The sequence below is a fragment of the Myotis daubentonii genome, chromosome 10, assembly GCF_963259705.1.
Source record: "Myotis daubentonii chromosome 10, mMyoDau2.1, whole genome shotgun sequence".
NCBI lineage: Eukaryota > Metazoa > Chordata > Mammalia > Chiroptera > Vespertilionidae > Myotis > Myotis daubentonii.
This window is the reverse complement of record NC_081849.1, coordinates 83,447,233-83,469,847: the sequence shown is the minus strand read 5'-3', so window position 1 is coordinate 83,469,847 and position 22,615 is coordinate 83,447,233. Positions and strand designations below refer to the sequence as shown.

At 49.0% G+C, this 22,615-nt stretch overlaps 1 protein-coding gene and 2 long non-coding RNA genes across 3 annotated transcripts in view; 2 read left to right on the top strand and 1 right to left on the bottom strand.

The window, feature by feature from the left end:
- Positions 1-105: 105 nt before the first annotated feature.
- SEC61G (SEC61 translocon subunit gamma) lies at positions 106-4,654 on the bottom strand. The gene is made up of 4 exons (XM_059655902.1): positions 4,524-4,654; positions 2,118-2,225; positions 858-960; positions 106-270 (listed from the first exon to the last, which is right to left on the bottom strand). Exons 2-4 carry the CDS (start codon positions 2,209-2,211, stop codon positions 261-263), a joined length of 207 nt encoding a protein of 68 aa, XP_059511885.1. The 5' UTR covers positions 2,212-2,225; positions 4,524-4,654; the 3' UTR covers positions 106-260.
- Positions 4,655-4,970: 316 nt separating this feature from the next.
- The window catches only part of LOC132211203 (uncharacterized), a 46,456-nt gene continuing 28,811 nt past the window's right edge, over positions 4,971-22,615 (top strand). The window contains exon 1 of the long non-coding RNA XR_009447433.1: positions 4,971-5,056. This is a non-coding gene — a long non-coding RNA (uncharacterized LOC132211203). The remainder of the gene's footprint in view (positions 5,057-22,615) is intronic.
- LOC132211201 (uncharacterized) lies at positions 6,320-21,406 on the top strand. Its single transcript, XR_009447431.1, has 5 exons — positions 6,320-6,475; positions 12,152-12,295; positions 13,389-13,506; positions 14,251-14,421; positions 21,238-21,406. It is a non-coding gene; the product is annotated as an uncharacterized LOC132211201 (long non-coding RNA).

Here is a 22,615-nt window from a genome sequence, read left to right as displayed (position 1 = left end):
AGGAAGGACTGCCTGGCGTCTTACACCCCTTACAACTGATAGCAGACCTCAGATTCTTAACACATTTCAACAATTTGTAAATATCTGTGATAGAAAACAGAGAAGTTTATTTATATTGAAATTACTTTAATTTAGAAACGAAAACATCTTGGGAAAAAAAAGAAAGAACACAAAACATGCAGGCAATTTTTTTTACTCCATGAGCTTCTCAAATCGCACTGTCCACCGATCCCCACGATGAACCCCTCGTCCACAGGCCTTCAGCCACCGCTGCGAGAGAGAAAAAGGGTCAGCTCTGCGTGTTCGTCAGCTTTTAACAACAACAATGATCTGAAAGGCAGCATGCTGTGATGTGATGGCATCAAAACCAGTTCACTGCGAGCCACACACACCTACAGGGCCCAAGACCGCGTAACAGAGAAGAAACTGAACTCTAAAGTCTTGGACTGAAAACGTCCTTGGAGATAAAGTGGCTGCCAGAACAGACGGATCTCAAAAACTCAGAGTCCTCATTTGGGAAATGTCTTTCTGAACAAGACAGAAAGCATGAGCTGCCTATCGGGGTGGCCGCGGAGAAGTGTCCAGTTTGATGGGTAACACACTGGCTGCAAATAGAGAGCTTAGACTAGCCATGGTTCTCAACCACGCAGCTTCCCAGGCACCCAAACCCCTGGCTTAATCATCTGAAAACAAAGCCACTTCCCACTATCAGGTGCCTAATAAATACCAGCAGATCCCAGCAGCGTTAAAAAGTCAAGAGACATATCTGCGCATTGATGAAATAGCAAACTGTCAACTCAAATGGTTTCGATTTTCATTCTATTCTAGATATTGTCTATTTCAAAAAGTTTACTTACACAATGATGTTATTAATAGGGATATGGATCAATTTCACAAAAAAGCCAATGAAACCCATTATAGCAAATCCGATTGCTGTCGCCATGGCAATCTTCTGGAATTCTGGATTAAAAACACAAAATTCATCATTTTCACAGTATCACTGCAAGTATAGGGGGGAAAACTAGCAGTAACATAAACTTACCGGTGAACATTTCTCCTGATAATAAATATATAATTTTAAATAAAGTATGACACTATTTATTAATAGTAAGTAAACTGACAATGTTTTAAGAAAGAAATAAAGGCTATGCCACTAGTGAATCCATCAACAAGCAGTAAAATGTTTTATCTTCTCAGCAAATGACCAGGATGCCAAAAAGAAATAAAATGCGGATAGAAGAAATAGAGTATTTGTCTTTAAAAACTTCTAACGTTGCTAAAAATAGATTATGAAAGCACAAAACATGACTTTTCATAAAATATAGGCTCACTGGATTTGATACACAAGGCTGAAAATCAGATTGGGTTGAGCACAATTTTCTGTAAAGGTTTCAGACCCCAGTACTGTTTCCATTTCACGTTATTTCCTCGGGGAAGCTGTCCAGATTCTTCTATTTCTTCTCCATACCCTTCCGACAGCAGTAATTAGAAACTGAACTGCATTTGTTTGCTCAGGACTACCTTCCCTGACAAGGTCTATGCTCGTAAGAGCAAGGACTGTTCTCTATGGTACAGTGTTGTGTAGTTTGCTATACATATCACACAATGTATTACATGCTCTATTGTAATCCAGCGCCTAGCGCAGGCAGCAGTCGAGAAATGAATACAAGTAAACAAACTCTGGTGCACCTTTTAACACATGAACCAGGATAAATAAGAAATTAAACTTCCTAGGTTGGCAACTCTGTTGTTGGTTCCCGTTAGGGTTCTGTCTGGGGAGAGGAGGGGGCAGTACTGAGCATGAGGACTCCCAGAAGGCTGTCTAGAGTGAAAATATAGAAGACACTAAAAACTCTGAAGTCATTAAATATGACTAAGGCAAACTTAACATGAAAATAAGGCTGTAATAAATACTCTTACACCATTTGAAAATACATAAAACAGAATCACGTATAAAGTGTACAAAATATAGGAAGTGACTGTTAAAAAATAAAGCAAAATAAATAAAAATGTGGGTTAAAAGACAGTAACTCAATGGCTATTCAGGAGGACAATAGTAAGCAAGTAAAAGGCTTACATGCAGGGATTGACCTTTTCCTCTCACTTTCAAGCTTTACCTTTTCTGTCGGGTTTGGTGCATCTCTTGACCAGCCGGATGGAATCCTTCACAAACTGCCGACTTGGCTCAACGAACTGCATGACCTGGTCCATGGTGCTGGTTCAGACTAACAGGAGAAGAGACAGTCACGTATGGTGGTCACGCGGCCAGGCCTTGTGATACCAACGTGCAAAGGAGACCGCCGGAAAGGCGTGCCTGACGGGTCAATCCCATCTCACAGAATAAACAAAAGGGAAGAGAGAAGATACTCTGAGCCTAAGCTGACGCTATTTTTGTAAATTCCAGCAAAGCATCGGGGACAGGGCTTGGCCGGTGACTGTGATGATCGTCACTGACAAAGGATGCGAGGGCCACCGCCATCACTGTCCTCACGCACTCCGCGGCCTCCGCTGTCCCTACGAAGGAGCCGACGGCGTTGGGAATCAACAGGTACTTCCTATTTTACTGTAAACTCCCGGAAGCCTGTCTCCCCAGGAAACGCCAGACTGAGGCCAGCGTGGACTGCACTGACCGCTCCCAGCCGGGCCCCCAACACACTGCGTGGGAGAGACCTACCCAAGTGCCAGAACCACAAGGACCAGGAGGCTGTGGGCAAGCCCTGGGGTGTGGACACAGCTCAGGGGAAACAGGGCGCGTTCCTCACGTCTAACCGCAGCTCTGCAGCTCTGCGAGCGACCAGCCCGCCCCTGCGCTCCCCTCCCCTCCCCTCCCCTCCAGGCGTCGGTGAGCGAGGACAGACACCCAGACACTCCCGAGCCCAGTGAGAGGCACTGCCGGGCCAGGCGGCCGTTCACATCGGCTATGACCGCTTCCTCGCTGGGGGTGGGCAGTTGGGTAACAGACTCCAAACGTTGAAAATAGACAGGTAACTAGGGGTTCTCATACGCGTCTGGGCCGAGAATGTTGGGTCCCTCCCAAAACACACCAACGCCTGTTTTCTCAGTATTTCAAACCCAGGGGCTGAAACTTTACAGCTGCTGCCACGCAAGGACCCTTTCCTGGGGGTGAGGGGTGGGGTGGGGGCTGCAGGAACCCTCTGTGACCTGCTCATTAGACTGACAACCCCCCACATCACAGGCGCCTGTCAGGGCCGCCTAAATACGGCTCTCCCGAGGGCAGGCACATCCCAGGGGACCCACATCCGAGGGGACCCACATCCCAGGGGACCCACATCCCAGGGGGCTCACATCCGAGGGGGCTCACATCCCAGGGAACCCACATCCGAGGGGGCTCACATCCCAGGGGGCTCACATCCGAGGGGGCTCACATCCAAGGGGGCTCACATCCCAGGGGGGCACCCACATCCGAGGGGGCGCACATCCCAGGGGACCCACATCCGAGGGGGCTCACATCCCAGGGGGCTCACATCCGAGGGGGCTCACATCCAAGGGGGCTCACATCCCAGGGGGGCACCCACATCCGAGGGGGCGCACATCCCAGGGGACCCACATCCGAGGGGGCTCACATCCCAGGGGGCTCACATCCGAGGGGGCTCACATCCGAGGGGGACTCACATCCGAGGGGGCTCACATCCCAGGGGACCCACATCCGAGGGGGACTCACATCCCAGGGAACCCACATCCGAGGGGGCTCACATCCCAGGGGGACTCACATCCCAGGGGGGCACCCACATCCGAGGGGGCTCACATCCCAGGGGACCCACATCCGAGGGAGACTCACATCCCAGGGGACTCACATCCCAGGGAACCCACATCCGAGGGGGCTCACATCCCAGGGGGCTCACATCCGAGGGGGACTCACATCCCAGGGGGGCACCCACATCCGAGGGGGCGCACATCCCAGGGGACCCACATCCGAGGGGGCTCACATCCCAGGGGGCTCACATCCGAGGGGGCTCACATCCGAGGGGGACTCACATCCCAGGGGGGCACCCACATCCGAGGGGGCGCACATCCCAGGGGACCCACATCCGAGGGGGCGCACATCCCAGGGGACCCACATCCGAGGGGGCTCACATCCCAGGGGACCGACATCCGAGGGGGTTCACATCCGAGGGGGCTCACATGCGAGGGGGACTCACATCCCAGGGGACCCACATCCAAGGGGGCTCACATCCGAGGGGGACTCACATCCCAGGGGACTCACATCCCAGGGGACCGACATCCGAGGGAACCGGGACACACGCCCGAGGGGACTCACACCCCCAGAGCCACCCCCAGGAGGCCCGCAGGCCGTCACCTGACCACCGCCCGGAAGCCCCCGGAACCGCACACACGGGACTAACACGCAGGGGCCGGGGACGCGTTTTCAGGCCCGGAAGCGCTCTCCTTGGGGGCCCGCGTCTCCGCTGCCACCTCAGCGCGGCCGGACCCGGGCCCCCTCCCCGCCCGCCGGCCGCCCCGCGAGTCACAGAGGGTCGCCCAAGCCCAGGACAGCGGCTTACCTGCCGCCGCCTCGCCGCCTGGGACACGTCGCACTGGAGTCGACCCTCCGTCGCCAGCCGGAACCGGAAGCCGGGGCGCGGGTCTCCAGCCCGCCCACCTCTGCGTTCATTGGTCCTTTGAGCGTTGACCTCACTGCGCAGGCGCCGCCGAGGTGCGTCGCGGCTCCGCTTCCGGTGAGAGGACCGCCCAGGGCTGGGCTTCCTGTGGGGCTGGGCTCTCGGTTGCAGCGAGTTTGGCGTCTGTCCAGTTCTTCCCCGCCAGGCCCGGCGCCCCACGAGCCCCGGTGCCCCGCCAGCCCCGGCGCCCCACGAGCCCCCGCCCCCCCACGAGCCCCGGTGCCCCGCCAGCCCCGGCGCCCCACGAGCCCCGGCCCCCCCCACCAGCCCCCGGCGCCCCACGACTCCCCGGTGTCCCACACGCCCTCCCCCCACCCCCCACGACCCCCAGGTGTCCCACGAGCCCCCGGCGCCCCGCCAGCCTGCCGCTCCTCGCGCGGCGCCGGCCATGGGCCGCTGAGTGGGCAGGTCTCCGTGTAAGTTGTTTCCTGTGGCTCGTGCCGTCCCGACTACACCCTCTGTGCACAGACTCCACTGGTCACAGGGGAGCGGGGAGCCGTGTGATGTGCTCAAGCGGCCTAGTCCGAACTCGTCTCCCGCCCGCAAACCCGCTCCTCCCGGCTCGGCCGTGGGGATACCGGCCGCCCTTGCGCGCTTTAGGCTTGTTGGGGGGCGTGCTGACCATCTGTGTTTTGCTGAGAACATCACGAGCCCGAGCATCTGGTCCCTGGGGAGCATGCAGCCTGTGGCCTTGCTGGTGGGGGACTCCTGGCTCCCGGCGCGCCCTGCCCCCTTGCAGCTTTTCGGTCTAGCCAGGGAATTTGCAATGCCCAGAGGGACAGGGAGATGAGCAAGTAATTACAACAGCGTAAAGGCTGCACATGTAGCAGATAAAAAGGGTATTGGGGGGCGGGGGGGGGGGGGCAAACGGTGGGAGAAAGACAGGACTCCCTTAGGTGGTGACTAAGGCCCTAAGGAAACTGGTGGGAGGGGTATGACCTAACCTGCAGTCCAGAAATACCTGACTAACCAGGTACCATATATGGACTAGACATTGGACCACCAATCCACACCTGCCACATACCCTAAGCCCTTGTCCTATATGGACAATGCAGTAAGCCACCAATCAGTGTGCGCCAAGTACACTAAGCCCCCCACCCCTTCCTGTTCCGCCCCCCAAAAGGCGTGCCCGCCCCTGCACGTGCTGCTGTCCTCCCCTTGCAAGACAGCCCGGCAGGTGCTTCTCCTCTAATAAAGCCTGTGGTCCTGGTTTTAGGCCTCCGTCTGATCTTTCACAGAGAACTCCCGGAAAAAGGGGATGGTTGGAGACTGCGGCTGAAACCTCTCCCGGTGCACCGGCTCAGCCCGGAGACCGCACTATCTTGAGTGGCTGTTACCGGCATCCAGAGATCGGCTCTAACCTGGAAACAAGGGATCTCTGAGAGGGCGAGGGCTACGCCCTCCATCTTGCCCCGAATCCTCCATTTTGGGGCAGGGCCATGTGCTAGGCAAGGCTTCTTCCCGGAAGCCCAAGCCTCTGCTGGCCACACCCACGACTTCTCTAACTAACCAATGACAATCGAGGGAAGTGCACGCCACATCCTGTGTAACAAGACACCGACTTGCGCCTGGCCAATCGGCAGGGCCCACAGTCGCCTCTGTGCCCTTACTCCACCCCCCCTATAAAACTCTTCCGCACCGGGCTAGCCCTCTCTCTGCCACCTGCTGCTGTGTCAGTAAGGCGGGTAGGGGAGCCGCCCCGGGTTTGTAATAATAATAAAGGCTCTCTGCTTTTGCATCGGACTCCGCTGGATCCTGAAATCTGGGCATAACAATCTCAAGCAGCGCGACTGACTGCGTGAACTCAGAGGAGCACTGCTTCTTCTCACGGAAAGGTTAGACTTCCCCTAAACGTGTGGTTTGCCATTCAGGTGGGAGAGAGGACTGCGCGCGCGGGGCGAAATCTGCGCCCCACAGAGTCCGTGACCTTTGGGACCTGCGTGACCCACGAGTGGGGAAGGGGCCCCACAGGGCTGCTGGCAGAAGGGAATGCGAAAAAGCAGCCTTGGATTTTGGCAGTCGGCTGGCTGCTTGGTGCCAGGGGCGAGTGGGTGGGCGGAGAGTGCGCGCAGACCTGGAAGGTGGAGGCTTTCGAAACCGCACAATGTATCAGGCTCTTGTTGTTACAGTTCCCCTTAGAGCCGTGCGTTTGATTGTTAAACGCAGTGCATGGGATTCCCCAGTTGCGGTCATTCGCAGAGCCTGTAGGGGCAAGTTCTTTTTGGGGAGCCTGGGAAACTAAGCGGGGGGAGTAACAATTAACCAGTTCTGGGCGGTGGACTTTCCCAAACCAGTTTCAAGTACAATAGAGAAAATAAACCCTACTGATAGAGAGGACTGATAGCCTCGGAGGTCAATCCAGACCAGCCATGGGCAAACTACGGCCCGCGGTGCTGGGGTCCAGCCCCAGCGGGTCCAGGGGTTCCCCAAGGTGTACGGAGTCGGCGAAGAATAAAGGACACGGAGTCAGTGTTTAGGTGATCATCATAGCCAGATTCTTTTTTTTTATTGTCATCTAGCATCTGTATTTATACTATTTGGTCCCAATCCTATCCATTCTATACAAAAGGCCAGGGGGCTTCCCATCTCCATTCAAAGGTTATTCTATTGTTCCACTAAGCTACAAGGAAGTAACTGAAGGAGGTCACTCCAAGCAAGATCAAAGCGACCAACCACCCCTCTGGGGAAACAACCTTTCTCAGGGAGGTGGTCCTGTTTAAAACACATAGCTGTTAAGAGGAGAGCAAACATATTAAGAACAATATGCCATATACACCAGGTCCCTTGAAACATCCCTGCAGGGACTGCCTCAAGCACCCAGGGTTGATCGGCTTCCAAGAAATTCCCCCATTTTTATTTTTTAAATGACAGAGCCTTGTTAGGAAAAAAAAGAGGGAGAAGAAAGGGAAGAAGGCGGCATCCTGACACAGCCCTTTCCTTCAGCTGCCCCTTTCCCTGTGGTCCAAGGTAGAAATGGGAAACAAGTCCTGTTGCATTGAGAGGGCAGCTGCTGTTAGCCAGGTCTCTTATCTGGGTACTGATCTCAGCTGGACCAAGTCTCTTTCTGTTCCCGATCTGAGCTGGGCCAAGTCTCTTTCTGTTATCTGGGTCCCGATCTGGGCTGGACATGGAAAGCGAGAAGCAGCCATGGGGGCAGGAGACCTTCCTCAGAAGGGGTGAGTGTTCAAGCCCCTGCACAATTGGGGGATGAGGATCTCTGTCCCACCTCTGTTGAACCCCAAGTTCTCTCCTACTGGCCCCCGACTCTGCCTGTCTAAGGTCACCCCACCCTGTGGGGTCTTACCCGTCTTTGACTACCAGCCATCTCTGGGCCAAGTAGGGTGATGTGAGGTTCAGTTCTGTCTCCTTGGTAGCCTATGCCCCTGTGGCCTCCATGCCCAGCAACTGCCTTTGGATCCTCTCGCCTGCTGGCGGGGCCCCGGCATTGATCACATATCTTGGGGAACCCAGGTTTCTTCTCCAGAGAGGGCCCAACTCACGCCATTGGGCGAGAGACAGATCCATGGTACCAGCCACCGTGACCTCAGCATTAACAGAGAACTCAGGCAACAGCTTTGGGCAATTGGATAGTGAGAAGAGGGTCCCTCTTGACACAAGGGCAAGAGGGGCCAATACAGGACAAAGGAGAGTCCCGGGACAGGCTTTCTCAGACAGGATGTCAGGCTCTTGGCACAAGACAACTCCACGTATGGGGCATATACCAGACACTCCCAGTCACGGCAGAAAAGGGAGGTGCTCTTCCTGGAACAGTAGGGTAGGGAGATTCTAGAAAAGGCTGTGTTCAGGAGAGAAGGAGAAAGGCAAAAGAACCAGGAAACAAGTAGTCAGATTAAGAAAAAAAGAAAAAGGATAGGAGATGTGGGGCAAAGCTGGGACATAAGGACAGACAAAAAGGAGGCACATGTGATCCAATGGACAGGTGGTTCCAGCTCAGGGCCGCACATCTGCTGAAGATGGGCACTGGTCAGGTGTGCTCACTTGGCCTCCCAGGGGTGACCGTCCCCAGGAGGGAGGCAGAGGCTGCTCCTCCTGGAAAGATATAAAACACAACCTCTTCCCCACATCATTACTAGATCTGGTAAAACTCTTGTCTGGTTTGTGTATCCTTCTACCAGGCTGAGTCGGCAGAGGCTATTGTACAGGGGGCCCGATGATTTGGCTGCTGTACAACCCTCTGCATTGTATTTCCAAAAGGTCTATCATATAACATTATTCTCCCCTTTTTTTTGTTTGTTTGTTTTAATCAGACCAATGAGTAACATAGTTTGAATTCCTGATTATTTCAGAGAAAACAAAAAATTACTTACGCATTTAGCTACCCCAACTACACAATTTCTCCCAATTCAATCCGAACCTTAAACTTTTAGCTGGTAAGTCAAATTTTAACATTTCTCAGTATTACTTTTTACTTTCAAGCGGCTCTGGAAAACCACATTTGAGCCTTGCAAAACAGGTTCTGGCCTACCTGGTCTTTTCAGATGTAAATTGACCACATTCTTTCTTTAAGATTTTGCTACAGACGGAAGGGGACTATCACCTTCCTCCATTAGAAAAGCTTTCTTAATTAACAAAGGACCAGTTTTTCACCTTGGCTACTTAGATTTTTATAAAGATATATTTCAATAATTTTTGAGATTCAAATCCAAATTATTATTTTACGGCATATTCTTTAGCAAATTTTTGTAACAGAGACAATTTTACTGAATTTCCTTTTCGGCCTTGAAGTTAACTAAAAACTTCTTTATTATGGAAATGCCAATCCTGCTCTAGCCAGCATCTTTTTTCCTTTTTCGCTTTCCAAAGTTATGGCTAGCACTCAAGGTTATCTTAGCCAAAGTTTGCTTGTCATAAGATGTTCTCCGGTAATTTTTAAACAAAACATTAAGTAATCTCATTGTGGGAGAGCTTATAGCTCTGCCTTTTCCTGCCACCTTTGAATCTCTCCACACCAGAGGTGGATTCAGCAGCGATTTTAGATTCCAAACACAAATTAAGAGATTAATGTGAACAAGAAACCACATTGAGGTGACCATGGCACCCTTTTTCAGCCTGATTTAAAAGAGTACCTTTTAATATTCCAATTTTTTTATAATTGGATCTTTTTGCACAGGTGATTCTATCGGCAAATGAAACATTTCAGGATTAGGACATGGAGGTGGAGGGAGCCATGAAGGCCATTCCTCCCATTTTTTCTTTTTCTTTTTCTTTGTGCTCCTCTTAAGGCACCTTTCCTTCCTCAGAAAAGCATGGACACACTTCTTGTATAAAACATTCCATCTGACTCGGCGTAACCTTAACTCCTCTGCTAGCAAGCATATGTGTTAAAAGATCAATACATAGTCTTTTTTCTTCTAGACTCAGTATGGCACATCTTCTCATTCTAAATTCTGTATTATCCACCCACTTACCCTATTTATCCTCTATAGGGGGGTCTGCAGCACCCTACAGTGGAGTCTTATCCATCCCAAGTGCGGGGGGGGTTACCTAGGGGAATCCTGTTCCAGGGGTTCCCAAAGGTGTGGACTGAGTCGGCGAACACTATCCACCCTCTTCCTACGGTGGAGTCCTATCCATCCCGAGTACGGTGGGGGGCTTACCTAGGGGAATCCTGTTCGGGCGCCAAAATACTGGGGTCCAGCCCCAGCGGGTCCCGGGGTTCCCCAAGGTGTGGACGGAGTTGGCGAAGAATAAAGGACACGGAATCAGTGTTTAGGTGATCATCATCGCCAGATTCTTTTTTTTATTGTCATCTAGCATCTGTATTTATACTATTTGGTCCCAATACTATCCATTCTATACAAAAGGCCAGGGGGCTTCCCATCTCCATTCAAAGGTTATTCTATTGTTCCACTAAGCTACAAGGAAGTAACTGAAGGAGGTCACTCCAAGCAAAGATCAAAGCGACCAACCACCCCTCTGGGGAAACAACCTTTCTCAGGGAGGTGGTCCTGTTTAAAACACATAGCTGTTAAGAGGGGAGCAAACATATTAAGAACAATATGCCATATACACCAGGTCCCTTGAAATATCCCTGCAGGGACTGCCTCAAGCACCCAGGGTGGATCGGCTTCCAACACCGCAGGCCGGATCCTGCCCGTTTGAAATGAAGAAAACTAAAAAAAAAAAAAAAAGACCCTACCCTTTTATGTAATGGTGTTTACTTTGAATTTATATTAGTTCACACAAACACTCCATCCATGCTTTTGTTCCGGCCCTCCTGTCCAGTTTAAGAACCCATTATGGCCCTCGAGTCAGAAAGTTTGCCCACCCCTCATCCAGACACACTGTAAAGTCAAATGAAGGCAGTCTGGTAAACAAATACAACCTGCCTTAAAATCAGGACTGTGGTTTACAGCACGGAGGGACAGTGTATCATAGGGAATTTCAACACTCCCCTGAATGCCTGGCAGGACTAAGGCGTGCCAAAAAGAAGAGTAGAAGATCTGAAGCAACTTCACTACTGCACATTTTTATTTTATTTTTTTTAATTCTTTTTTCACCTTTTAATGAAGAACCTATTTTATTATTATTTTTTATTTTTTTTAATCACCTGATTTTACCTTTTTAATTACTAATTCCATTCCTATTGATGGTTTAATTTTGGACAAGACTGTTAACTTCTTTTATCCCATAAGATGAATACTGTAGACAAATTGACCTTTTATGCTTTTCACCTACACTTAGTTTCTATGGTTTTAGTTTCTGATATACAAAAGAAATAGATGACATATATGTGACAAGTCAGCTTAATTGTTTAGGGCATGATATTAATAAAGCCAGGATCAAAATCTAAAACTACAATGGATCATTTCTGGTTTTTAACACCTCCTTATAGTTACTTATGATACCATCCAGCCTCCATAAAACTGTCCTATATTAATTATATGATAGAGTGGGAAGGAGTCTGCAACTGAACTTGTATTACAAGTCAATCACCATTATTGAAAATATAACTTGCAGAGTTCCTGCCATAGTGTCGGTTATTATACTCATTAAGAATTGCTTATTCATATAGTGACTTGAACTCTTAAGTGTATATTATAATTTAGGATTTGATTTCTTTTCTGTTTTTAAAAGAAATAACCCAATGAACGTTCCAGCAGGAGGAATAACAACAGATCAGCAGCCACCAAACTTGATTTCAGAATCAGCTCTTCCAACTTCCCTTGGGGCCACAAAGCAAGACCCATGTTTCAATTGGCTCCTGTGTGATAGTCACACATGAAAGTGGGCTGGGAATCACACAAAACGCCATAATTCTTTCTAAATGTGAGGCAGAGAAAATAGTTTGGGTGGAGGCATGCTCTTTTTCTTTTAATTATAAGTGTAGAGCAGATAATAGATAAAACATGGTTTCTATTTTGTTGTGCATTCACCACTTGCCTCTCCTAACTTAAACTTTTTAAGTCTCATATGGTTGAAGGCCTTACTTAAATGAAGCACATTTGAGTCGCTTTAATAGATGGCTGAAGTTCTTGTTCTTCCCATAGCCCAGCGATGAACGGCTCAAATTCTGGAAACACTGGAACCCTCAGCACTATGCCAGCAGCAGCACCTACTTCCAGCACTGGCGTTCGGGAAGGCTGGCATGAACATGTCACCCAGGACATGCGGAGCCACCTAGTGCATGAACTGTATGTCCCCACCTCCCCCGTTATTCACATGTGACAGAAACATTTTGTGGCTGATAGCATTGTGACAGTTTTGCACTTTATTATCAGGATCTGACTTAATTCCTAAGTGGTTCCCGGTGATAGTACCCAGCAGCTAAAGGGACTCACGTCCTTTGTAGGGAATCACAGACACTGCGGGCAGGCCAGAGAATCCCAGACCCTGCATCGCCAGTGAGGACATCAGAGCATTCAGAGCTCTACCCTGTAGAGGAGCAGGAACCGTAAGCCATGTCACAGAGGCCAACACTCCCAGTGCAGCTAAATATGTCCTCTGAGCTCTGGGATACATGAGGGGGCTGGGATTAGCTCAGAAGCTAATTTATGGCTCAAGATTATGTTTCTGGAGACCCCTGAGAATTGGGGGAATTTGGGCCTAGTGAATACAGATTGCATGACAGTACCATCATATATATAGTCAGTGAACGTGTAGAGTTAATAGTTAACTTTCGCAAGCTAGTTAAATTAAATTGAAGGTGAAATTAACCAATGATTCCCTTGGAGTTTTCTTCATTATTTTAATTTAAAAAATTGTAATAAATAGTTTAAAAGTAGGAATTCAAAATCATATTATTCTTGCCTAGCTGGTGTAGCTCAGTCGTTGAACGTCAACCCATGAACCAGGAGGTTGCTGTTCAATTCTCGGTCAGGGTATATGCCTGGGTTGTGGGCTTGGTCTCCAGTGTGGGGCATGTAGGGGGCAGCCAATCAATCATTCTCTATCATTATTGATTTTTCTATCTCTCTCTTCCTCTCCCTTCCTCTCTAAAATCAATAAAAAATACTTTTTAAAAAATTGTATTATTCTTGAGATGACCTAGCATTTATTGCTAATAGCAAAATATTGTTTTGGACTTGTAGATAAATCAACAGGTTAGTATTGTCTCTAGAGAATGACTTCATTTGTGTACTCATATTCTAGGCAAGAGAGACTTGGGATTTCTCTCAACAGTGTATCACCCCTGTAGGTAGATAAGCTTCTCTTTCTGTGTCACATATAAAGTGGCAAGATACTGATGTATTGAAAGTTGGTTGATAGAATATGTTGTCCTCCTAGCATCCAAGCCATCTTCCCAACACCTGACCCTGCAGCCCTGGAGGATCCCCGCATGAAGAACCTAGTGGACTACGCTAAGAACGTAGAAGGGGACATGTATGAGTCTGCCAACAGCCGGGTAGGTTGCCTTACTTATTCCAGCCTGCACATACCTGTGGTTGATATAGCTGCATCTGTCTGGCTGGCTTGTCTGGAAATGGGGATATTTTAGTTGGGTAAGCCCATCACCTTGAGGAGCCTGACCAGAGAGACTTAGCAGATAAGAAATTAGGTCCCATGTGCTTGGTGTGGCTCAGTGATTGAGCATCGACCTATGAACCAGAAGGCCCTGTTAGGGCACATACCTGGGTTGCAGGCTCGATCCCCAGTGTGGGGCCTGTAGGAGGCAGGCTGATCAGTGATTCTCTCATCATTGGTGTTTCTTTCTCTCTCTCCCTCTCCCTTCCTCTCTGAAAAAAGAAAAAGGAAAAAAAAATTAGGTCCCTGCACAACTCTCTTTGTTTACTGTAGTATCCACCCCTACAGGTAAATGAGGTATACAAAATTGCGTTTTATCCATGGATGCCATGTCCATGTCCATGTGGGCGTTGTTTGTTATGCTTATCCTATGTTATTGCCAGCACCAGTGAATATCCAAGAGGTTCAACTGTGGAAAGAAAAGTAACATGCATTTAGTGCCTACTGTCTATTAAATCTTGTAATGTAACTAGTTCAACAAGAATTTTGGCCTTTGGTTTTTTAGTTAGAAGTGTTGAACGCTTACTTTGTTAGTGTACTTAATAAAAAAGTTCATTAATTTTTTAGAACATACAAACCAGATCATTTTTTATAGTTTTGACTGCCTAATGTTATTGCTCTTCAGGATGAATACTATAGCTTATTAGCAGAGAGAATCGATATGATACAAAAAGAAGAAGAAGAAAAACGGATGTTGCGTTTACACAAACTAGGCATCTTGGGTAACCAGCCAGCCTTACCAGCCGCCGGGGCGCAGCCTCCTGGTTACCACGGTCACAACCTGTGAGACCCCCAGGTAAGGACGTCATTTCCTTCTGTCATCCCTTCATCTGTTTGCTTGTTTTTCCTTCTGTATTTGGGGTGTGTTTCTAAGTGTACAGAATTATGTTCTCAGGAAGCCCACATTTGGAGACTGATAGTGGTCATGACCTTGAACATTGGCCTGTGTTTAGACATTGAGTCTCTTGTGGAGAGGTCCTTTAACGGGTTTGCAAGCATCGAATGTCCAGTGCTTTGGGACCTGTTGACTGGTTTTTTCTTTAAGTTTGAAGAACTCAAGATAAAGTCCTTATTCCTCAATCAAGGATTATTTTAAATAACTTTTTCCCTGCCATTATAGTGGGCCCCTGCCCCTGCCAGCGAATCGCATGCAGGTTTCTCACGGTATTTAACTTTTGCTGTGAATCATATTTCTGTTTACCATTCAACAGCCGCCAAGTGCATTGTTTCCTTTTTCCTCTTTATTTCTTTACTAGGGGCCCGGTGCACGAAATTCGTGCACTGGGTGTGTGTGGGGGGGTGTCCCTCAGCCCAGCCTGCCCCCTCTCACATATTGGGAGCCCTCAGGTGTTGACCCCCATCACCCTCTGATCACCTGATCGGCCCCTTGCCCAGGCCTGACGCCTCTGCCAGAGGTGTCAGGCTTGGACAGGGGACCCCCATCTCCCCCCGATCACTGGCTCTGGCCTCCGCCCAGGCCTGAGGCCTCTGGCCCAGGAATCATGCCTGGGCAGGGGACCCCCATCTCCCTCTGATCGCTTGCTCCACCCCCCGCCCAAGCCTGACGCCTCTGACCCAGGCTTCAGGCCTGGGCAAGGGGACCATCATATCCCCCCAATCCCCGGCTCCGCCCCCCACCCAGGCCTGATGCCTTCGCCAGAGGAGTTGACCCTCATCACCCTCCGATCACCAATCACTGGATCGGCCCCTTGACCAGGCCTGAGGCCTCTGGCAGAGGTGTCAGGCCTGGGCAGGGGACCCCCAGCTCCCCGCGGTTGCAGGCTCCGCCCCTGCCCAGGCCTAACGCCTCTGGCCTAGGCGTCCAGCCCGGGCAGCAGGGACCCGCAGCTGCAGCGGCCCCGTGATCGCGGGCTCCGCTTTAGGCCCAGGCAAGGGACCCCTAGCTCCTGGGACTGCCAGCTTCGACCGTGTCCAGCTCCCATCGCTGGCTCCACCCCTACTTCCTGCTATCACTGGCCAGGGCGGCAAAGGTGCCTGATTCTCTGATCATCGCTGGGGTGCAGGGCCGCCTTTGCCCTGCCCCCCAGCTCTTAGCTCCCCCCTGGGTTTCTGATCACTGTCAGTGGCAGGGGGCTTCTTCCTGCTTTCCCTTTCGCCTCCCTGCATTGTGCCTACATATGCAAATTAACCGCCATCTTGTTGGCAGTTAACTGCCAATCTTAGTTGGCAGTTAACTGCCAATCTCAGTTGGCAGTTAACTTCCAATCATAGTTGGCAGTTAACTGCCAATCTTAGTTGGCAGTTAACTGCCAATCATAGTTGGCAGTTAATTTGCATATAGCCCTGATTAGCCAATGAAAAGGGTATCGTCGTACGCCAATTACCATTTTTCTCTTTTATTAGTGTTGATAGCACTTCTTTTTCCTTACATTCCTTATTGTTGATGAGCAGAATTCATCTCCACAGGCAGCATGAACATCAGTTTTATTTGGATTCAAGAGAGGTCATTACTTTTAGGAACAGTCTCACCAAACATTGTAGGTGGGGGAAGGAAACGTTTCTGAATATGTGAAAGGAGAGCATCAGGCCAGGCCTGGGGCAGCGAGCAAGCAGCATGGGAGGCGAGGTGGAGAAAGTGCAGTGGCTGCTCCGGGCCCTGTGAGTGCAGGTGGTCAAGCCCAGCCAGCAGGATTGACACTCAGAGAGTCTGCATCAGGCTGGGGTGCTGGCAGCTGGTCTCAACCACTTTTAAAGGTTCTTTGTCAGGTTGAAATTCACTAGTTTTTGCTTGGTTGAAGCCATCGTTTTAGTTTGGGAGTTTGGGGATGAGGGACATTTCAAACCTTTTACTAATTGAGACCTGAACAGTAAGGTGTTTTTAGAGGTTGTGAAATAAGGTGGTGACATTACCAAGATTCTAATGCAAGGCTTGGCTCTGCTCTTAGTAAAGTAGTTTGGGAGGGGAGAAAAGGTCATTTTTTAAGTTTGCAGCAATCTTCTTGCATATTGGAAAAGACATGGTAGATAAACTGGTAATATAAAGGAAAGAGTTGACAGAGGATTGTAGGAAATTACAAAGAAGGAGAGGCTGTGGTCTGCAGACACTGAGCAGCTAGTGAAGTGTCTTTCATGGGGTAACATTTCTGCGAACGATGGGCAGCCCCGGGCAGCGAAGGTCTGCGAGACGGGATTTTTCTCGTCTGTGGAGAGAAGGCTGAGAGCTGGCCACCGTTGGATGCTTTCTAAACACTGAACTTGTTTGCAAAATTAAAACCATATTTTGAGTCTTATTCCAGATTCTAACAATAAATATAAACCAGGCTGAAGAGCTGGGAGGCCGGGGTGGGAGTGGAGGTGTGCGGGGGGGCATGGAATGGGCTGCCTGCAGGAGAGAAAACGGAAGCCACATGCTCCGGCAGGTGTTAGTGAGGTCGGCTCAGACTGGTGCCCTGGCCTCAGTTAGCACCTCTTCCATAGCTGGTGGGAACATCTTCCCGACGTAGCCTTGTCTCCTTAGTCACTTTGATGCTTTTTGATCGGGGCCCTGCCATACTGACCAGTGCTTCCTCAGCCTTATTTTTTTGTGGTTCACCTGACTTTCTACCCTCATCTTCTCATTTTGTCCTGCCCCCCACCCCCCGATCCCCACCATACCACCCTCACCAGCATTGATGCCGTTTTTCCTGGATATGAAAATTCTGTTACTTAATCATCTGATTAGCTGGGTGATTTCCTTTCAGTTGTGTGTGTTGTGTATGTGTCCATGTTATTTTGCTTAGAGTTTATTGGGCAAGTTGTACTTCTGTTTCCCTGTGGCTGCTTTTCCTGATGAACTATTGTGGGTGCATTTACAGGGATGAATTCATTTACCCCGACGTCCTTGGGGAATGTACAGTTGCCACCAGCAACCCTGGGACCGCACCCAGTATCCCCCATGAACCACTCTGTCCCAGTGGACAGCATGGGCTCCGTTCCAGGGATAAGTCCTGCTTGCCTTAACTGTCCTGAGAAGGCCTTGCCCAGCTAAGGAAAATTCTCTAAGCAGTAAAATTGTAGATTGTCTAGAATCCTATGGTACCTGTTCCTTTGGATTTGGGTTATGCTTTTTTCTTTCATCTCTCTCTCTCTCTCTCTCTCTCTCTCTCTCTCTCTCGCTCGCTCTCGCTCTCGCTCTCGTCTTCATTACTGTAGTGAAAATTATTTGACCATTATTTTATTTAAATGCCAATCTCATAGGGAATTATGACTCTTTGAGAAGATGGAGTTCTGTAGATGGAATAGACAGCCTCAGTTGTGTGGCCAAGAGGGACTTGTCAATGTCTGTTGACTCCTAGAGCTTACTCTCCCGCGGCTGCTTTATAAATGCTTCATAGAACTCAGAAAAACATATCTCGAACTTTAAATTAGAGCATGCTGTTTGTGGGGAGCTGATATAGGGTTAAGCCTCAGACTGACCTGTGGGCAAAGTCACAAACAATTCCCAGCTTAGGGGGCACAGTCCTCTTAGCATAATTAGGCTTGACCTTATGAGGCTCCCTAGATCTTACCTGGGAAGCTAATGGGCTGAGGGAAGTGCAGGAAGTGGCCAAAACAAGTGAAACTCACAAGAACTGTGTAACTATGGAAACCACTACCTTGTTTACCTCTGACTATAAAATAAAGGCTCAGCTTGCCTCCAGGATCTTTCTCTGTGGCCTCAGCCAGGCACAGGAAGATCCACGGAGACTAAAGAAACTAGGGAGTTCTGAACGCTGTCTCTGTGTAAAACATTCTTCTCCGACTCCTTCCACACCTTTGGGAACCCCTGGGCCCCCAGGGCTGGACCCCAGCAGCTATTGATTTCTATCTAGAGGACAATCTGAAGCCCACTCATTAGAGACTTTGCATGAGAAAGCTGGCAAAGTGCCTCGGAGCTGTAAGGTCTTGATGGTGTTTCTTTTCCCAAGAGGGAGGGAGGATTTGAAGATTTCTGTCTCTTCAACTTTATCTTGAATACCTTGGCTTTTGTCCTCTGAATTCTCAGTGATGCTTGTTGTCTTTTAGATGGCCATTTCTCCTTTCCGAATACCTCAGCCTCCTGTTATGGGTTAGCTCAGCGAGATAGACCACCGACTCAGAATTTAAATTTTAAGAGCCTTTATTAAGCTGGCCAGCTGACTGCCAGACGTGTCCTTCCCGTAAGAGCCTCACAGCTTGCAGTCCTGACCGAAAGTAGAGCAAGACCTTTTATCTGCAACACTACAAAGTATTTTTTTAAAAAAAGAAAAAACAAACTGCAAAGCGGTTCATTAGCCATTCCTGGTACTGGCAGGGTAAAAAGTTTACATAAAATTTATGAGCAGGGTCATACCTGGCTGGGTTCAATCATAACACATTGCTTTTCTAGCGAGATAATTAGCAATTTTTCTCTCCCATGGTCCCTGCCCCTCAGCCTACTCAGTAATTCTTCTTTGTCAGGCCCCTGCCCCTAGCACACTCCAAACATGATGAGTGCACATGCCAACAACATGATGGCCCAGGCGCCCACACAGAACCAGTTCCTCCCTCAGGACCAGTTCCCTTCATCCAGTGGGGCAGTGAGTGTGAACACTGTGGGCATGGGGCAGCCAACGGCCCAGACAGGCGTGTCACAGGCACCGTTTGCCTTCGGGCCACCCACATTGATGCAGCCCCAGCTTCCTGCTGACCTGAGTATGTCTTCTTTCGTGGAAAGTAGAATTCTAGACTACACTTTTGATTTTTATCTTTTAGCATCTCTTGATATTGTCCTTATTTTATCCTGTCATTTTTACCGTGTTTGGGATGACTCTTACCATCTTGGGGTGAAGAACTTCATGTAAAACTAGAGTGGGCTGTGGTGTTTTGGTTTGTGTGCTTTTGCATTTTGATTTTTGTTGTTGTTGTCTTTTTCTTGGTTTTTACTTGCGTCTTTTAAATTCTAAGTTTCGTATGCAAATCTGAGAGACACTGAATTTTAAAGAGCGAGTCAGGAAGGGTCCCATGAGTTCACTGCTAATGACTTTTGGTTTGTGTATTTTGTTACCTGTCCCTGAACTGTCCAGCTGAAGTCAGGCTAACTGGGTCAGCTGAGTAGTTATCCTTTTATTCAGTGTGTTTTTACTTATTCAGTCTAAAGCTGAAGAGAACTATTTTCCATTCATTTTACTGCCTTTTAAAATATATATATATTTTTATTAATTTCAGAGAGGAAGGGGAGAGGGAGAGAGAGCTAGAAACATCAGTGATGAGAGAGAATCACTGATTGGCTGCCTCCTGCGTGCCCCACCTGGGGACCGAGCCTGCAACCTGGGCCTGTGCCCCGACCAGGAATCAAACAGTGACCTTCTGGTTCGTAGGTCTATGCTCGACCACTGAGCCACTGCGCCCGGGCATTGATTCTGTACTTTTTGTTTTATTCAGAAGCAGGCCTTGATTGCAGGCTCCACCCTGTACTGGGCCCTCACCAGGGCATGTACAGGAGGCAACCAATCGATGTGTTTCTCTCCATTTTACTGCCTTTTTAAAACCCTTTTGTTGTTATAGTATACTAGTGTTGCTGTATTATATGTACATGTATTTAAAATAGGTCAAACCTGCCCTGGCCTGTTTGGCTCAGTGGATAGAGCATCAGCCTGAAGACTGAAGGGTCCCAGGTTCGATTCCGGTCAAGGGTGTGTACCTTGGTTGTGGGCACGTCCCCAGTGGGAGGTGTGCAGGAGGCAGCTGATCGATGTTTCTCTCTCATCAATGTTTCAAACTCTCTATCCCTCTCCATTCCTATCTGTAAAAAAAATCAATAAGATATATTAAAAAATAATAATAAATAAATTAAATAAAATAGGCAAAGCTTCCTCTAAAATATGAAGTTCGTGTTTTAATTTTTTAACATGAAGTAATATTGCATAAAAGTAATTGACTATTCTAAATTTTCTCTCTGAATGCCTATTCATTAATTCTTAATTTCCAGAACGTGTCATTGCTCTAGAACAGGGGTCAGCAAATATGTCCTGTAAATATGTTTTACTTTGTGGGCCATACATCGACTCTTTGTCTTAACTATTAACCTCCACCATTGTGGGGGGGGATCACAGCCATGTTCATTCCTACACAAATGAATGGGCGTGCTGTGTTTCAGTAAAACTTTACTACAGAAATAGGCAGCTAACTGGGTGTGGCCACAGGCAGTAGCTTGTAGCCCTTGTTCTGGACCAGTGATTTGGAATCACTTTTTCAAAGGTCTACAGATCCTCTGAAGCAAGTCCTCAGCTGAGCTCACTGCACCGGAACGTTTCAGTATTTCAACAACTTTTTTTTTTTTTTTTAAGATAAATACCTTTTCTGTTGGTCTTAGCTGTGGGTGGATATTATGGAGCATGAAGCCAGTAAGCTTAGTGGACATGTTTAAACCAGAAATTTTGACAGTTATATAAATCAAAATAGAAGAAACATAGCATTAACTTTATTGGAAAGTACACATTATAAGTGTACAGCTGGATAGATTTTTGCAAATGGAACATGCTCCTGAAACTCAGTGCCCAGTAGGCCTCTTCAAGAAACCATGATTAGATTTTCACACATTTAAATTCTTCAAATTGGTTGCCACATTTCCAAATGGGAGCATAACGTTAACACCCTCTGTTTCCTCTGTTAGGGACAGGTGTCTGGTGCTGCTCTTCCTAACCTTCCGAACATGCTTGGGTCCCAGCTGCCTTGTCCACCAGAGACACAATCACCTCTGCACCAGACACCGCCTCCTGCTTCCACAGCCGCTGCCTGCCACCTCTACAGCATCCAACAGCACCTGTGATGAAATTTCCATCATTGTACTGTTGATATTTGGCTCTGTTGAGTTATGAGTTTGCCGACCACTGCTCTAACCCACAAAGCTATCTGGCCAGGGTGGTGTTTTATAATTTTAATGCTGTTGTAAATGGGATAGTTTTCTTAATATCTTCTTCTGATCATCATTTTAGTATATAGAATTCTGAACAGATTTCTGCATATTTATTCTGTGTCCTACAACTTTACTGAAGTCATTTATTAGTTCTAACTGGGGCCCAGTGCACAAATTCATGCACCTTGAAAGGAACTGTGGGCCGAGAGGCTGCAGTGGACACAGGGGTGGGTCTCAGTCCATCCTCTGTGCCCCCGCCCCACCACGAGCCCTGGGGCCCCACGAGCCCTGGGGCCCTAGACCCCCGGTACCCCACGACCCCTCGGTACCCCCCCCCCCCGAGGCCCCAGTGCCCCACGACCCCCTGTGTCCCACAGCCCCCGGCGCTCCACAAGCCTGACCTCTCCTCGCGCAGCACCGGCCATGGGCCACTGAGTGGGCAGGTCTCCGTGCAAGTTGTTTCCTGTGGCTCGTGGGCTGTCCTGACTGCACGCTCTGTGATCGGGCTCCACTGGTCAAGGGGAGCGGGGAGCAGTGTGATGGTGCTAGGGCGGCCTAATCCGAACTCGTCTCCCGCCCGCAAACCCGCTCCTCCCCGCTCGGCCGTGGGGATACCGGCCGCCCTTGCGAGCTTTAGGCTTGTTGGGGGACATGCTGACCATCTGTGTTTTGCTGAGAACATCAAGAACACGAGCGTTTGGTCGCTGGGGAGCGCGCAGCCTGTGGCCTTGCTGGTGGGAGGACTCCTGGCTCCAGGCCCGCCCTACCCCCTGCGGCTGTTGCAGTCTAGCCTAGGGAGGGAATTTGCCTGGAGGGACAGGCAGGTGAGCAAGTAGTTATAACAGCGTAAAGGCTGCATATGTAGCAGATGAAAAGGGTATGGGGGGAGGTGCAAACGGTGGGAGAAAGACAGGACTCCCTTAGGTGGTGACTAAGGCTCTAAGGAAATGATACCTGGGCTGAAACCCGGGGGGTAAAGAGTGATTCCAATTATTCAAACATCCCAGGTAACTCAGAATTTAAAGTGACTCTTAAATTAAGACTTATAAGAGTATAGCAGGGTTATTTATTATAGCCAAAAATCCAAAAGTGATTCTGATAGATCCTCCCTTCCCCCAGCTGGTGGGCGGGGTAT

What these genes read in the sequence shown, in the direction of transcription:
- SEC61G (XM_059655902.1), bottom strand. Translation starts at nt 2,211, where the DNA reads ATGGACCAGGTCATGCAGTTCGTTGAGCCAAGTCGGCAGTTTGTGAAG. An exon ending in CACCAAACCCGACAGAAAAG is followed by an intron (nt 961 to 2,117) that starts GTAAAGCTTGAA and finishes TTTTTAATCCAG; the next exon opens with AATTCCAGAAGATTGCCATG.